At 35.7% G+C, this 16,844-nt stretch overlaps 4 protein-coding genes across 5 annotated transcripts in view; 3 read left to right on the top strand and 1 right to left on the bottom strand.

Annotated features, from left to right (window-relative positions):
• Positions 1 to 16,844, bottom strand: part of LOC129792881 (activating transcription factor 7-interacting protein 1) — a 481,750-nt gene that overhangs the window by 204,839 nt on the left and 260,067 nt on the right. The window lies entirely within an intron of this gene.
• Positions 1,787 to 3,414, top strand: LOC129792944 (F-box/LRR-repeat protein fbxl-1-like). 2 transcript variants are annotated; one of them, XM_055832404.1, is made up of 2 exons: positions 1,787 to 1,902; positions 1,980 to 3,414. In XM_055832404.1, the coding sequence occupies exon 2, from the start codon at positions 2,010 to 2,012 to the stop codon at positions 3,342 to 3,344; it is 1,335 nt and encodes a 444-aa protein (XP_055688379.1). In that variant the 5' UTR covers positions 1,787 to 1,902; positions 1,980 to 2,009; the 3' UTR covers positions 3,345 to 3,414. The 2 variants fall into 2 exon arrangements, with proteins under 2 accessions (XP_055688379.1, XP_055688378.1); XM_055832403.1 differs by having other exon boundaries at positions 1,788 to 1,898.
• LOC129792326 (tRNA N(3)-methylcytidine methyltransferase Mettl2) lies at positions 3,685 to 4,865 on the top strand. Its single transcript, XM_055831237.1, has 3 exons — positions 3,685 to 3,749; positions 3,974 to 4,480; positions 4,547 to 4,865. The coding sequence occupies exons 1-3, from the start codon at positions 3,685 to 3,687 to the stop codon at positions 4,863 to 4,865; spliced, it is 891 nt and encodes a 296-aa protein (XP_055687212.1).
• On the top strand, positions 8,655 to 16,767 carry LOC129792915 (putative phospholipase B-like lamina ancestor). Its single transcript, XM_055832329.1, has 6 exons — positions 8,655 to 8,918; positions 11,665 to 11,766; positions 13,053 to 13,442; positions 13,705 to 13,971; positions 15,134 to 16,353; positions 16,425 to 16,767. Exons 3-6 carry the CDS (start codon positions 13,333 to 13,335, stop codon positions 16,667 to 16,669), a joined length of 1,842 nt encoding a protein of 613 aa, XP_055688304.1. The 5' UTR covers positions 8,655 to 8,918; positions 11,665 to 11,766; positions 13,053 to 13,332; the 3' UTR covers positions 16,670 to 16,767.

The following is a 16,844-nucleotide window of genomic DNA, read 5'->3' as shown; positions in this document are numbered from 1 at the left end:
CGCCATTTTGAATAACCCCAAAATTTTGTTTTCGCTATATCTCAGCCGCTATTATAGCTAAAGGGCTGAAATTTTGGTATGTTGTAGGGGCCATCAAGACCTTTCCAACGATACCTCATTTTCGAAAATCGGCCAAGCCGTTTAGTCAATATGGTCGTTACAATTTTTCATCGAAAATTGGCCATAACTCGAGAACGGCTTGACCGATTTTGATCAACTCGGGTTCAAATGAAAGATATTAAGAAGCCCTACAACTGCTCGGAACATTGCAAGTTCAAGAAATGACCGCAAGTGGCGCTAAAATCGAAAACAAAATTTTCGATGAGTTTTCGATGAATATCTCGAGCACCGCTTTATAGAATTACTTCATATTTTGATATGTTATAGTTGGCTATAATATCTTTCATCATGCCAAAAATGAAGAAAATCTATGTAGCCGTTCCGGAGATATCGCGTTTTAAAGTTAACATGTCATATCTTGAGTTGCATAAGACCAACGCCCCGCGAAGCGGGGCGTTTTATATATACATATATAAAAGTAAAGTAAAATATATATAAATGCATAGATATACACATTATATATACATATAAAAATGCAAAGATAAATATTAAATAAAAATATAGCATGGATGGAACAGTATAAAGCGAAAGAACGGTAAGTAAAACTTACGGGCTGTGATTCTTTCTTTGTCAGTGAAATGTGAAGATGGCTGAAAATTGAGGATGAGCAAATTTTGAGGAGAGACTTACTCGTGAGCCGAATCACAGCCAACGCCCACCACGATTAAGACTTTCTTCAAAATTTCTGCGCGTTGGCTGTGATTCGGCTCGCGAGTAAGTCTCTCCTCAAAATTTGCTCATCCTCATTTTTCAGCCATCTTCACATTTCACTGACAAAGAAAGAATCACAGCCCGTAAGTTTTACTTACCGTTCTTTCGCTTTATACTGTTCCATCCATGTTTTTTTTTCGAAGAAAACAAAAATAGCGGAAAAACAAAAAAAATAGGGGTAATTGGGGTAAAAAGGTGAATCGGAAAAAAAATTAAATTCAATATCTCATGAAATACATTGTCCTAATCATTCTCATTCAGTTAACAGGTGCTTTTTAAACCTTTTAATAATTTAATTAAATTAATTTAATGTTCATGTAGAACAAATACTATGGATTTTATTGAGGAAAATAATTTTCTGATGTCTAAAAGGTCTAAAATTACTTTTACCACCCTACCATATTTCAATTCTTATCGTCTTATTCTGTGAATTATGAAAATATATTTTTTTATGAATTTTCAAAGAAAAACGCCTTTTATATTCATTCACTATTTTTCCCCATGGTTGGAGCAAAAAGTTAAAAGTGCATGGGTTCGGAAAATGGCCTGAAAATGCATTTTCCCGTTAAGATAGAAAGAAATCGTGTGAGACAAAGTTGTAGCCCGGAAAATTTGCTATAAGTTATTCGTCATGGGAAAAATTAAATATTTTCAGGGAAATCAGGAAAATGTTTCTCCCAAAAAACTAACTTTTTGCCCCATGTCCCCCTAACTCTGGAAAATTTTTAGCGTCCCGTGGAAATATGAATGAAAACAATAAACGATTTTTTAGTGGGTTTTGATTGGTTGATAGAGTGAGACAAAGAGAGGATAATGGGAAAAATTTCATTGTTTCATTCATACCATTCAAGATTTCATTCAAGTTTTACGTTTGCTGCTTGGCCTTGTGGCTTGAAAAGGCTGGGGCCGTAAAGCTTTAAAATAAAAAAAAAAAAAAAAAAAAAAACGTTTGCTGCTTTACTACCTGCCAAAAGTGAGGTTATGATCACACGCCAATGGAATTGTCCGGAGAAATATTCTCGAGGATTTTCTCATTAGGGAAAAATTATTTAATAGCTTCTTCCCTGGTTCGTAAGTTCTCATAAATTGGTATTCTCAAGAGTTCTAGAAACTCATCTGAATCTTTGTATTCTTCCCTCAATTTTTAGGAACCTCAGGAACTAAAGAATTCCTTGGAGATGGATTCACAAGACCCATCAGAACAATCTGAAGGAGTAGAAGGAACAGAAAGCCCGGAAGAAGTTGAAGATGAATTAATCCTTAAGTTGCTGAATGATGACTGTCTCTTCCACATCATGTCCTACCTAAATCTCCATGAATTGATTGTTGCAGAGAGAGTCTGTGAGCGATTTGCTGCAGTTGTCAAGCGGGTGTACAAATCCTACCGGGTGCTGGATTTTCAGCTTTTCTACGGCTTCTGGAATCGTCATTTATCCAATCCGGAGACAAAGGAAATCGCTTTGCGCGTGGGAAAGCACGTTCATACCCTTAGAGCAGCATCATATGCCTTTGGGATAGGTCCTCGAGAGATTCCTTCCTTTGTCAGTACCCACCTGAAGGGATTGAAGAATATTCAGTTGGAGAGATTTCAAATTGCCAATGAGGGGGCAGTAAGACAGCTCGCAGATGTCTTCAAGGGGGTGACGGTTGCAAAGCTTGATAGTTGCGATGCAATTGATGAGATTGTCATGCAATTGCTGAAACTTGAGCAATTGGAAGTTCTGGAATTGCCAAATAATCGAAATTTATATGGAAGATTCCTCCAGAGGCTCACTAATATCAAGGAGTTGAGCCTTGAAGCCTGCAGTGGAATTTCTCGTCAAAACTTTAGGGAATTCTGTGAGCAACATCCCAACCTGAGAAGCCTCAATATCATCTCATGCTACTGGATTGATCGCTTAGGCCTGCAGAGTATTTGTGCAAATTTGAAGAATTTGGAAAAGATCAGCATTTCCGTGGATTACGTCGATGTGGAAGCTGAGGATTACCTTGTCTTGGGGAATTTACCAAAACTCAAACATTTGGAAATAAGTAGCTTCAGCGATAATCTCATCGGCGTTAGAAATATGAATGTTCTTCTCATGAAACTCTCCACCTACAACAGATTGGAATATTTAGATCTCACAGAGAAGAATTTAACTGTAGACACGGAGAAAGCTCTGAGGAACTTTACAAAACTCAAAGAGCTCAATCTCAGCTTAATTTTTAACTGCAAAGACTCCACATTGGATAGTTTATCGTGCGACAAGACGCTTCAGTACCTCCAGATTCCCTATTCAGATATAACGCAGCAGGGACTTGAGAAACTCATTGCTAGATGCTCAGCTCTGAGATTCATAGGCCTGTATGGATGCGATAACATCGATGATGCCTTTATTGAGAGTATTCTGGAGCATCTGAAGGGAAGATCTCACATGCTGGAACTCGGAGTGGACAGATATAAGTTTCACAGAGAGGAATACGGGAATTTCCTCGGAGTAAATCCCTCAAAGTTAAAGTTGACATTCAAATGAATTATTTATTATTTAAAATTAATTTTTCTTTCAGTGATATATACTTAAAAATATATATTGTAAATTAGAATATGTTTTTTATGTTATTTCGATTTTCCGGTTAACTTTTCTCATGTTTCTGGAAACAACCTTATCCTGATTGGCAGGAAGAGATGAAAATTGCAAATTAACTTGGTCCAGACTGAGAAACTCCCACAAACAACAACCGCAGCAACCAAATATTGTTGCCCTGTGTCGTTGTGGCTATGTTGCAGTCGTTGCTGTAGTTGTAGCTTTTCACAAGTTTGCGTGCTACATGTGTCAAAAATAACAAAAACACGTGGATTTTGTGGCAGAAAAAATGCGCCCTCAGTTCGGGAATCGCTTCCTGACAACGGACAAGGATGTCTTTGAGCACAATGCTTGGTAATTCCCTGAAATTCCTTTCAATCTCCCTGCGAAATCGCCTTTTTTCCCACAAATCAACATTGGAAGCCACGAGGTTTCGCAAGAAGCCCCAATTGGGGACTCGGTACCTCCTGGACAAAACCACAGTGTTTGATTTTAATGCGTGGTAAATGCCCACACCCACAGCATCCATCAACAACTTCTTGGCTTAGCTTCAACAGAATCCTTTTTGTACATTTCAGGGATAACGTTGAATGGGACGAGGAGCAGGAAGCAATTGCCAGAGAGAGTGTACAGAAGAATTCTGCGGAAAAAATGCACCGAAATGATGTGAAGAAGTACGAGGAGGAAGCAGATAAGTTCTGGGATTCCTTCTACAGTGTACACAGTAATAAATTCTTCAAGGATCGCCACTGGCTGTTTACGGAATTTCCAGAACTAGCCCCAAGTGCTGTGCCTGAGGGGTCTGCAGGAGAAAACTCCCGGAGGATCTTTGAAATTGGCTGTGGTGTAGGGAATACCATCATCCCGATTCTAAAGTATTCCCAAGAGAAGGATTTAATGATCTACGGAGCGGATTTTTCAGCAAAAGCCGTGGAAATCCTCCAGGAAGATCCACATTTTGACAAAAAGCGTTGTCAGGTGTTTGTTTTGGATGCTACAGCGGAAATTTGGGATGTGCCCTTCACAGAAAACTCCCTGGACATCATTGTTCTCATCTTTGTTCTATCAGCAATCAATCCAACCAAGTAAGATGCCCAAATATCTCTCCTTTCTCCTATTTATCACGATTCTATGAATCTTTTCCCATTTAGGATGCCACATGTTACTCAACAAGTTGCCAAGTACCTGAAGCCAGGTGGGTTGGTTGTATTCCGGGATTACGGACTCTACGACATGGCTCAGTTGCGCTTCAAACCGGGCAAGTGTCTCGAGGAGAATTTCTACGTGCGCGGAGACGGAACGAGGGTTTTCTTCTTCACGCAGCAGGATGTGAGGGAGTTGTTTGAAAAGGCAGGCCTAGTTGAGGAGCAAAATCACATTGATAGACGATTGCAGGTCAACCGGGGGAGACAATTGAAGATGTACCGAGTCTGGATTCAGGCAAAGTACCGGAAACCATTGGCAAGGTAAGGAAATTCCATTGTAATTAACCCATTTATGTCGCCTAATAGGAAAGCTTCAGCTAATTTTTTTTCAAGATTTCTGGTTGAATCAAAGAAAATCAATCCAATTGGAAGAAAACCATTTTCTAAATTTTCTTTGTTATTTGTAGACGGTTTCCACAAATTTTCATTAAAATCGGTTTAGTAGATTCTTTACAATCTTAACAATAAATCATAAATTCAAATGTCAGTTAAGGACGCCTAGAAAAAAAAAGATGGCGACATTTTTAAATGTACTGGTAAGCTGACCAAGCTTACGAGAGCTGTGTTTCTTTCAGTGTACCAATTTTGTGAGAGCAAACTATAACACAAATTAATTTAAATACGCGCAAAGTCGGGAAAAGTTGAAAAGTCATCCCCCAAGAAATATTTAAAACACCATATCTCGGGAACGGCTTCATAGATTTTCGAGTTTGAGCTATCGTTGGAAAGGTCTTAACCTCAGCTATAACATATTAAAATATGAAGTAAATCGATAATGGCATTTTCGAAATATTCGAGTTCGAAATTTTCGAAAATTTTGATTTTGACTTTAGTGCCTCTCGTGGTCATTTCTCGAAGTTGCAATGTTCTAGACATTTGTAGGGTTTCACGAAACCTTTCATTTGCGCTTGAGTTGATCAAAATCGGACTTGTAGAACCCGAGATATGACATGCCAACTTTGGAAGGCTATATCTCGAGAACGGCGACATAGATTTTCTTCATTTTTGGCATGGAGCTAGATAATATGGTCAGCTATAACATATCAAAAAATGAAGCAAATCGATAATGGCGTTTTCGAGATATTCATCGAAAAGTACTCGAAAATTTTGTTTTTGATTTTTGGCCCTCTAGCGGTCACTTTTGAAACTTCGGATGTTCTAGAGAGTTGTAGGATTTGTTGAGATCTTTCATTTGACCCCGGGTTGATCAAAATCGGTCAAGCCGTTTTCGAGTTATGGTCGATTTTCGATGAAAAATTGTGGCGGCCATATTGACTAAACGGCTTGACCGATTTTCGAAAATGAGGTATCGTTGGAAAGCTCTTGATGGCCCCTACAACATATAAAAATTTCAGATTTTTAGCTATTACAGGGGCTGAGATATAGCGAAAACAAAATTTTGAGGTTATTCAAAATGGCGGACGGGGGGGTGGGGGGTAAAATTTGACGTCATAATCGGACGTCTTCCAGTCGACTTTTAAACTTTGCCGTTTACCGCAAGTCTCTATCTATTACCGTTCTCTTGCAATTTCAAGTTGAACCACGGACGGACGGCCGGCCGGCCGGACGGCCGGCCGGAAAAAAAAATTTTTTGGCGCATACGTTTTTTGGAATGTGGGGACCCTAATTCGTGCTCATCCCAAGTTTGAGCCCGATCTGACGACTTTCGATTTTGCTCGGTACACAAAAGCTGTGTCTGAAAGAAACACAGCTAAAACAATGAAAACAATTGATTTGAGATTGATTTTAATCCCTTCTAAAGCTTCGAAACGATTTTTTGCTGGATGAAAATGAATGAAATTTTTTCTCGAATAGATTATTTTATTTAAAAAAAAGAATAATCAAGCAGATTTAATTAGGAAGAAAAATTAATTACTCCAAATAACCTGAAAAACTTTTTCTTAAACGTGAAAATCAGCAAAAAAGGTTTAAACCTTAAATTAAATGGCCAAATAGTGATCAAAATGTGAAAAATATTCAATTTTTTGGAATACTGTTTATTGTATATCGAACCATTTAAATTTTAAAAATTTTAGACACTTTATTGGATCATTTATTTTATTTTCTTCAATTGGAAATGATTGATCCAGTAATTTGTGAGTTTTTTATGCACCACGTATGATTTATTTTTGCAAAATCAAGCATAGATTCGTGATTGGAAAATATTTTTACATTACAAACACTTTTTGTTGCAAAATATGTTGGCAGAAAGTGTCCGAAAGATCCTCAAATTATCAATACCTGAGGAAGGAGCAATACGTCTCCGAAACTTTATATTAATTAAAAACAAAGAATTTCCGAACATCAAATTGCGTGTTTCACTGTCTCAACTGTTTTAGTAAACTTCAGGAAAATGCTATGCTAACTTATAGACGTTTTTTAGTAAAATTATGCGAGTTATGCTTTAAAAAAATTAAAATATCAGCAAATAATTAATCTGATTTAAAAAAAATCATTAATCATCATAAGAAATCATTTTTTCCTAATAGTTTTTGGACTAAAAGACAGGAATAAACCTTCACATATTCCTCATTTTTATGTGTAGGGGAGACCGGGGTAAAAATAGTCATTTTGGAATTTTCAAATGCCAATTTCTCCCAAAATATAAATCGGAAAAATCGGAAAAAATTAGGGTGCAAAGCCCTACCAACCTATAATTTTTGACAGTAATTTGGAGGTTATCCGATCAGTACTTTAGGAGTTAAAAATGAAAATAGATTTTTGGCCCATTTCCCAAACTTTTGCGTATTGAGAAAAACGCGTTTTCCGAACATTTCCTTCAGCAGTTTTCCCATCTGATAATTTTTCTCACTAGCTGGGTTACTACAGAAAACATTGCCAAGGTGTATTCTTCAATAACTTTTAATGATTTTTCTCTACAATTTTTTGAATCAAAACATACCCCTTGGGGTAGATCTAGTCATCCCATGTAAATCATATGGGAGATCGAAATTTTTGGCATATTTTCTATTCATTTGTTGCAAAATGGCGTGTTTGAAAATATCGCAAAATTCTCTGTTTTAGTGCGTATAAAAGTGAAATTCCTTGTCGCGGATCAAAAGGTGAGAAGTTTAGCTATCAACTACTATCAATCTCTCAGTTGGAAAATCATTGGAAATGTCGGAAAATTCGACCGACTTTATTTAGCCAACTGGTGACTATATTTACCCGCCGCGTTTAAAAAAAGTCAGAAGCGGAAGGGTTTAGGAAAAGCTCGAAAACTCATATTTCCCGTGGAGATAGAGAAAAGTGGTCTGAGACAAAGTTGTAGGCCAGGAAATTTCCTATAAGAATGACCTATCGAGGAAATTTTCTTGCCCTTGGGGAATCCTGCAGATAAGGATTTACGCAAATTGACTATTTTTACCCCGGTCTCCCCTACGACGTTTGGAAGGTCTATGCCTCCTTCTTCAGGTACAAATTATTATTAATTGTTAATTATTAAAAAAAAATGTTTTTTGAAGTTCTATTCCCTGTTTTACTCCCCTAACTTCAAAAGAAGCCAAATCCTTGACAATTTTTGGTCCTTTTTCAACATTATTTTGATCAATATCTCGGTTTCTGTAAAAGATCGATTTCTAAAAATCACAGATTTCTTTGGAAGATCTTCACATTTTTTTTGGCGCCAAATCATTATTATAAGATCAATCCAGTCCACGATCAAAGCTTAGCTATGTATTTCCGTTTGATCAGCATAGATCGTGATTAAGTACGATCGCTGCATTAATCTTTATTCTTCAATTTTATATGTTGCTTATTCGTTGCTGATGTTGCTGTTGTCTGTGAGATAGGCGCGCGCGCGTGTAAAGTGCATGTTCTCGATGTTCTCGAACATTTTGATGCGATCGGCTCTTGATCGCAATCCTATGTTCCGTGTGTGGCAGCGTTGATGTTTCTGGTGAATCAGACAAGGGAATTTTCCCACATTCACGGACACAACGTGTGTTCACGGAATGTGTGTATTTGTGTTCATATTGTATCTCTCTCGCATTTAATTTTTCTTTTCGGTCTCTCTTCACTCAAACTCACAATCAGAGGCAGAAAATGCGGACTTGTCTTCATTTAGATTGTGAAATTCACGTCGATCAGTCGCTTTCTTTCAACCAAAGTTAGCAACACTGAGGAAAAAATCATTTAGCCTTTTCAAATGTAGTCCTCTGTGGTTTCTTGTGCTCTTTCCACCCTCTCTAAATTTTTTTTAAACCAAAAAGTAAATTAATTCAGTGAGTGGATTTTGTGGATTTTTTTGTGTGGAAATTTTGCCGCAATACAGCGATCTTTGGCCATTTATGCCGTCTGTTCGCAGAGAGATAAAAATGTAAGTTCAAATAATAATTGTATCAGATTAGGGAATTCGATAAGGCTAAGCTATATCATTAGAGAACGAGACATTGGACGCTCATACCACGTGCTTGTAGCGCGTAGTTTTTTTGTTCCCTTCATAGGAGCCACATGCTTAAATATTTGTGGAACTATATCACTTTTCTTCACACATAAGATCGCCTCGATGCGCGCGTTTTAAAAAGTCTCCTCTTGGTCACACGATAATCAAATTAGAGCTTCACTTGGCAACAAAATGGAAAATGAGTCAATCGTCAAACAACCGCGACGGGCTTCTGATAAAGTTTTCACTCACAGCGTACGCTAAAAAAAATTGGATAACGAGCCGACATCTCTTTGAAATAAATATATGTATGTAGGTATCTATGTACAGTAGGTATTTTACCTGGAAGCAACATTCTCCGAATTGCCACATTGTGATTCACAAATTAGCTGATGTGTTTTTCTTTTACTCCTCTTCCATGCATCATACCTCGCATTATTCTATGTTTTAAAAAAAAATGTTGCTGAAAAAAACATTTTTGGGTAAATATTATTTAATTATACATTACAAACGGGGAATTTTTGTCACGCGCCTTAAGTATGCTATTAATATTTTCCATTCCTTGTTTTACCTTTTAATTTACTTTTCAGCAAAAGCAAGAATTCGGGGTGGTCAAAAAATGTATTTCTTACTCATTATCTGGACATTTCTGTTTTCAATTATCGCGTATCGAGCGATAGTGCTAATTGGGCGCCAATGGTATTTTCGTGGTAATAGGAAAAGAGATGAAAATGTAGTCAATGATAAGCTCAATTTTCTATGATAACTCAATGTACAATGGTTTTGCGGAAGTGGGTAGTATTAAGAGCTTTTTATACGTCGAACCTTTGTACCTATGCGAAGGATTTATTATTTCTTTTAGAAATTTGCTGAATTCTATTAAATAAGATTTATTTGAAATTAAATTGAATAAAACAAAAGTCAAGACGTCGCTGGAAAACTAATAAAGTGTGCAGGAAACACATAAATTCAAACTTAAACGAACTTTCTGGATGTTCAACAAAAAGCTTAACAACGTAAATAAAACGAAAATTCGAGAATTCAATTAATAAGAAACATGCGTAATTCTAATTTATAAAGGTGCTTTAACACATCACCGCTAAAACAATTCAACTCTCTAGTTTAATCAGAAGACAAAACAAGATCTGTGTACACATAATTAAATCACAAAACAACGTCTAAAAATATCTTTCAAACATTTTTCACAACATTCTTAATCCAAAAGATTGTTTTTTTGCAACAGAGAATATTTTATCAAAATTAATTCGTTCAATAAAATGCCTTGAAAACTCTTTTCTGTGTCGCTAATTGCTCTATTAAACTCAAAAAAATGTCGCTTTTATATCACATAAATAATGTACTATTGTTATCATTTTATTTACAACAAAAGAGATTTATCGATGAATCAGATTATTACGACTTAATTCGTACTACTTGAAGTTTTTTTTTTTTTCAAAAGAAATGGATTTTTTTTACTCGTGATCATGCAAACTTAAGTTGAATTTTTTTATAATTTTGCTTTGGAGAGAATAAAAAAGAGTTCATATTCACGTGTTTATTTATCAATTAACAAAATGTCTTAAAAGGCACTATAAGAGTTTATTAGCATTAATCCGGCACGCGTTTATAGTTCTTGCCCAGGGGTGGAGTGAGGTAAGGTTTTTGGGTGTATGAATACCCCTTAAAAGTTCAGGAAGATCAGGCTGAAAATTACATTAAAAAATAATTAGAAGAAGAATGTTTAAACGTTTGAAAAGAAAAATGTCAAACATTAAAAAAAAACGTCAAACATAAAAAATTAAAACGCTAAAAAGAAAACGTCAAGCTTGAAACAGAAACGCGAAACGTTAGTAAAAAAAAAGTCAGATGGTTAAATGAACGTAAAATGTTAAAAAGAGATGTAAAGCACTAAGAAAGTAACATGAAACGTTAGAAAAAAAAAACAGTTTTTAAAAAAAAACTAATATTTTAAATAAACAATAAAAATGAATGTCAAACGTTAGGAACAGTAGATACATCAAATGTCAAATGATAATTGTCAAATCATAGAAACGTTAACTTTAAAAATAAGCGTCCAGGGTTAAAAGATGCTGCATGTCAAAATTGTTAAAGAAGAAACATCAAGCTTTAATTTTTTATTAAGTCGACGTATGATGTTCTAGGTAAAATTATTCGCAAAGGCAATTTCCTAACAATTTTTCTTTGAAACAACAAACGTTAGAAAAAAAATTTAATGTTTTTAAAAATGCGTAGAACTTTGAAATAAACGTCACAAGACATTTTCAAATTCATTTTCCATGTTGTTAAAATTAAAAAAAAAAACCCAAAACACCTCTTACATATTTCTAGCTCCGCCTCTGTTCTTACCAGTGAAATGTATTGTATTAAATATAAACTAATAATAAAAATACTTTCTGATGCATTTGCAACGTTTAATCAAGGCCCCATATCCGTACATTTCTTCTGACGTACCTACGTGAGTTTCCGTAAGAAAAATTCTTATGCTAATTGTCTGTCTATGTTCAAAGAGAGAAAATACTGGATATGCAATTTATTTTAACTAGATATTTTCATTTTTCAATGTCTCATTGAATTTCAAAATAGGCATTCGCCGCGGAGATAATTGAGATTTATGCAAATGGACTAAAAATCACATTTTTTTCTTCTCTTCCCATTGCAGTCTGGAGCTACAACAGTAGAGCACTACAATAAATTTTATTTAACGTCATTTTTCAATGGGTTGAAGAGTTTGGTGAAATATCTCCTGAACCTGGGACAAAAGGTAAGGTCTTTTATAATTTTTTTTTTATTTTTGGGATTGGGAAGGCGAATGATCTTTGAATGATTATTTTTCTTAATTTTTTCATAACGAGGTTACTCATTATGATTTATAAGGTGCTGTGAGATGATTTTTAGGTCATTTCATTGTACGTTTTCTGTGCCACACATGCAAGTGTAAATATTTGGCGTTCACAGGGAATTGTAGCAGCACCCCGTGCAAATTAATTCTAACGAATATATTGCTGTAAATTACATTCATGCAAATGTAATAATAATCATTTAGAATGAAGATTGGATGGTCTTGAAAGGCCAATTCACTTGAGATCAATTCGAAAGTGATCGATAATAATACCAATTGATTTTGATAATTGGGAAAAAAAACATCCGAAGGTCAGTGCATTGGTTCGTTTCCTCTAATTACAAATGCTGCTAAAATATCAAAATTAATTACAAATTGTATTGAATTGTAGTTTTGTTACTTTAATTGTAATTTTAGGCTTTTTCATTACTGTTTTTGCATAAATGCTCACGTTTTGATATAATGTCAGTTACTAGCATAATGGTTAGAGGATGTGAATTCTCTTCCAAATATCCCCGGTTCGAATACAAGTCTTAAACATTTTTTTTTAAACTTATTCTTAAGCCCTTAAAGATCATTTTTTACAAGAAAATAAAATCACAGAAAAAAAAATTTCCGCGTAAAAAAAGAGGAAACAAACTTCTAATTCAACCACCTACGTAAATGATCGTGCTGAAAAGTGATCAAATTGTTGAAGATCACTATGTGATGGCGTTCTATATGGCGGAATTATTGATTTTTGATGTGCGCATTTTGACTAATTTTTCGAGGAAGTGACTTATTTGATTGGAAATAGCCGTTCTCTCGGTGATTTTATTGGAAAATTTCAAGTGCGTGGAAAATGCTAAGAGAAATAAATTTGAAATTTCCGCGGAATGTTTATGAGGTTTTTTTTTGTAAAACCCTCATTCGCTACTGAACTCGTGATCGCAGTGGAATTCCTCGACATTTTAATTATTGTATTTTTGTGATTAAAAGTCTGACAATATTTTTCCACTATAATACTGAATACTTGCAGTGTTTTAAGCTTTATTTAAATAATGTAGTACAAAGTGTAGTGTGAGGGGATTTTTTTTGCTATATTTTTCGCAAATTAAAGCATAAAATGATCTTCAATTGGCGTTTTAGTCTGTACGCAAAATTGAGACGTATTTCACAAAGTGTTCGGATGATCTTTAAGGAGTTTTTTTCTCTAATTTTCATTGCAGGATCAAAGACAGGAAAGACAATTTCATTTATATGTGATCACATTGTGTGAAAGGCACACACAGGATTCCGATGAAAGGATCCAATTTGAGGATCTCGATCTTCGACACAGTCTTCTCTATGCACACAAACACCTTAATGCTGGTCATTGCAGACTTAAATTATTCCTAAATAAGGGGCACCATAGGCGTGTGTCTGTTTAGTTAAAGGATTTCGTCGTTAGTTAAATTTTTTATTTAATTTTTTTTTTGGAATTTGTGTGTTTTTTTTTCTTAAATCAAAATGTTGAAAGTTGTTGGAGCTTCGTGGTATAAGACTAAAATTGGAAGTTTGATTGTCCTCACGGCAATCATTCTATCCCTGGGGGCGCTATTCATCATCGACATGGAGAGGTGAGTTCAGTAACATACAAAAAAAAGACATTAAATGAAATCTTCAAGAGGAATTGCGCGTATTCTTTGCAATAAATCATTCGATTTGCATTTCAAGGTGCTGCGCCCAAATACTTTGATTTTATTTTTAGCAATCGGAAGTGAAGTTTCATTCAATAGCGCATTCCTCTTTGATGCTTCCTAAATCGCATGAAAATCATGCTTCAATTGATTTTTCTGAAGCTTCAATTTAATGATTTCTTTCCCTTTAAAATCTTTTTAGACCAACATTTGACGGTACTTTCTGTGCCACCGTCTACTGGACCAAAATGTCCGGGTATCGTGTGGAATTTTGGGGTCAACAAAATGATCTCGCTTCTGTTCCTCTGGGAGTCGCAAGAATTTGCTACAAAGACACAATTTTCGAGAATGGCTGGTCCCAAATTGAGATCGAAACAAATCACGCGTATCCAGATAGGATTCAAGCAACTGGAGCTGGAATTCTCGAAGGAGCTCTCACGTGGAAGAGCATCTACCATCAGTGGACGAAGTAAGTTTTTAAAAAATCTTAACGTTTTTTTCTTCAGTGTTGTAGCCAGGGGAATAGTTGAGCTTAATTCTCCAAAAATTCATGTTTTTCTTCAGACTCTAATTATAAGCATTGTTTGAAGGAGCTTTAAAAAGGATATTTTTTAACATTCGAAAAGGAACACCAAACGTTAGAAATAAAACAAAAAACGTTAGAAAAGTTACGTCAAATATTAACCTGAATATGTCCAAGTTTTTTCTTCAAATTTCACGAAATCTGACTTCATAATTGTTTAAAAATGTCAATTTTTAATCAAAATTCTTGAAATTGCGCGTAAGAAGTTCTTAATCTCTTCCTCTAATTGAATAAATTTAACATTTCTAGAAATAAAAACTTCTTAATCATTAAAGAAAATTTTCTAAACCTATCAAAATGGTCAAATATAAATTAAAAAAAGAATCCTCGAATATTAGAATAAATTTCAAATGAATATCAAACGTTTAAAAAAATATTTTAAATGTTAGAATAAACGTCAAAGTTCACAAAAAATGTCAATCACATCTAACACTAAAAAATAAACTTTTAATGCTGAAAATTGAATGTCAAATGCAAAAAAAAAACTCCTTATGTTAAACATTTAATATCAAACCTTAGTAAAGGATCTCCAAACGTTAAAACGGTTAAAACAAACATCAAGCGATAAAATAAACGTCACATTTTACAAAGAAAAGTCTTTTTTAACATTAGAAAAGAAATATCAAACACATGAAAATAAAATGTTGAATGATATTGTGAAATAAAGTTCAAACGTAAAAATTAACGTCAAACGTTAAAGGTTTTATTAAACGATAAAACATTTGATAAAACCATTTTATGTAACAGAATATTCTAAAAAATTTTAAACACTAAAACAAACGTCTAACGATAAAATAAACGTCAATCGTTTGAAAGAAAATGTCAAACTTTACAATTGCTGTTAATTTGAATGCAAAGTACCTATATTAATATAATTTAGTCATTTTAGTACCCGTTATCTCCATAAACCTCAACTAGTTTTTTTTAATTCATTTTTAGCGTCCTTAAGAAATGATTCTGAAAACACCCCCAAGAATAGATTTCTGGCTACGCCCCTGTTTTTTTTTTAATTGAAAATCAATCCTACAAATTATATTTTTTTTTTCAGCACCATCAACGCTCATTGCTCAAAAGATGATGATGCTGTGGATTTTTGCGCATGGGTTAGAAAGACACTGCTGAAGAGCTATGAGAGTGTGCGGAAGCAGGCAGAATTGAATGCCGATCACGACCACTACTGGTACCAAATTCAGCTGTTCTACTACCAACTTGAGGGGCTGGAGTTTGGATGGAGGAAGGGAATTAAGAGGTCAGCACTGAAGAGATCACGCCTGGAGATTCCTCCGGAGGATTTTCTCCTAATGAATGCTGGCGCTGATCTGCGGGATTTGCGAATTTACTACGATCGCGTGATCATGGGAAGACCATCACCGGCAAACAATGATGTACGATCGAGTATGTTGCTCAATATTCACGAGGAGAATGGGATTATTAAGCTGCAAATGGGGCACTCTGCTGCCAAATCGTATTCCCTTATGCTGAGAATTGTGAAGAAGTACAAGTTTAATTATCACTTCTCACGTGATCACAAATCCCACGTTATTCCTGGTTCCAATATTATCTTCTCCGGCTACCCTGGGGTTCTTGCATCAACGGATGACTTCTACAAAATCTCCGGACGTCATGGGCATCTCATTGTGGCTGGAGTTGGAATTGTAAATAGAAACAGTGAGCTGTGGCATCAGCTTGATCTTCGGATGAATGTCATTCTGTCTGCACGTGCAATGGCAGCCAACAGGTTGGCCTACAATGGACGATCGTGGTCGAGAATAATGGCAAAAGATCCTGGAACGGGGGCAAAGCAGTGGCTCATATCTGATCGCAAGATTCTCAGGCATCTCATAACGACGCGAAAAGCGGCGGAATTCACGGAAAAATCCTCCATTCCACCCGCCATGGAGACTCAAACGGTTAAAATGAGTACGTATAAGCCCTTTGAGGAGAGCGCACAGCAGGATGGTCAGATTAAGACGGACTTTGAGACTCAGGGACTTGTGTGGTTGGTTGATCAACTACCAGGGAGACTCTATGCTGAGGACGTAACGGAGGCTCTCTACAAATTCGGTACAATCTTCTGCAATGGGACACCCTATTTCAATGCAACGGCCGAGCTGAGTCAAGTGCAGGAGCTCAAGGAGAAGAATATCCCGCAAAAATTCACCGATCTCGATGATATTGGATTATTCTTGAGGCAAAGAGCCAGTCGTGGTGATCTCCATGAGGATGATCCACGAGCATATGGAAATATCGATCTCAAACTCTATTCTGGTTAGTTTTTTTTTTATTGAAATTCCTCAAAATCATTTCAATTTATTATTTTTTTAAAATATTTTTTGTAGAAACAAATTCCGGTGATGTTGAATTTCACGCCATTTCCGGTCCAATTAGTCTTCCCACGAAGGAATATACTTTCGACGCCTTTACAGCGGTTGCTGATGACCCAAATGCATCGCCAAAGTCCATGAATCTGGTAAAGCCAGCTGAGCCCTTCCGGTGGAGTGATTCCAATCTTCCTGTGAAGCACGACGGGCATCCGGATGCGTGGAATTTTGACAAAATGTCTCCCAAATGGGCTTGGCAGTAGATCTCTCATGTGACCAATTAAATCCCTTCCATATTCCCCTCTCTGCATGCACCAATAAAAATTGCCAATAAATGATTTTTACTTCCTGGACAAAAAAATGAGCATAAAATCCTTTTTCTTCTAACCGTTTTTTTTTCGCGAATTTTTGAATTAACCGTCATGTTAGGCGGCAGGA

The sequence above is a fragment of the Lutzomyia longipalpis genome, chromosome 3 (genome assembly GCF_024334085.1).
Source record: "Lutzomyia longipalpis isolate SR_M1_2022 chromosome 3, ASM2433408v1".
Taxonomy (NCBI): Eukaryota; Metazoa; Arthropoda; class Insecta; order Diptera; family Psychodidae; genus Lutzomyia; species Lutzomyia longipalpis.
This window is presented reverse-complemented; position numbering and strand designations above follow the sequence as displayed.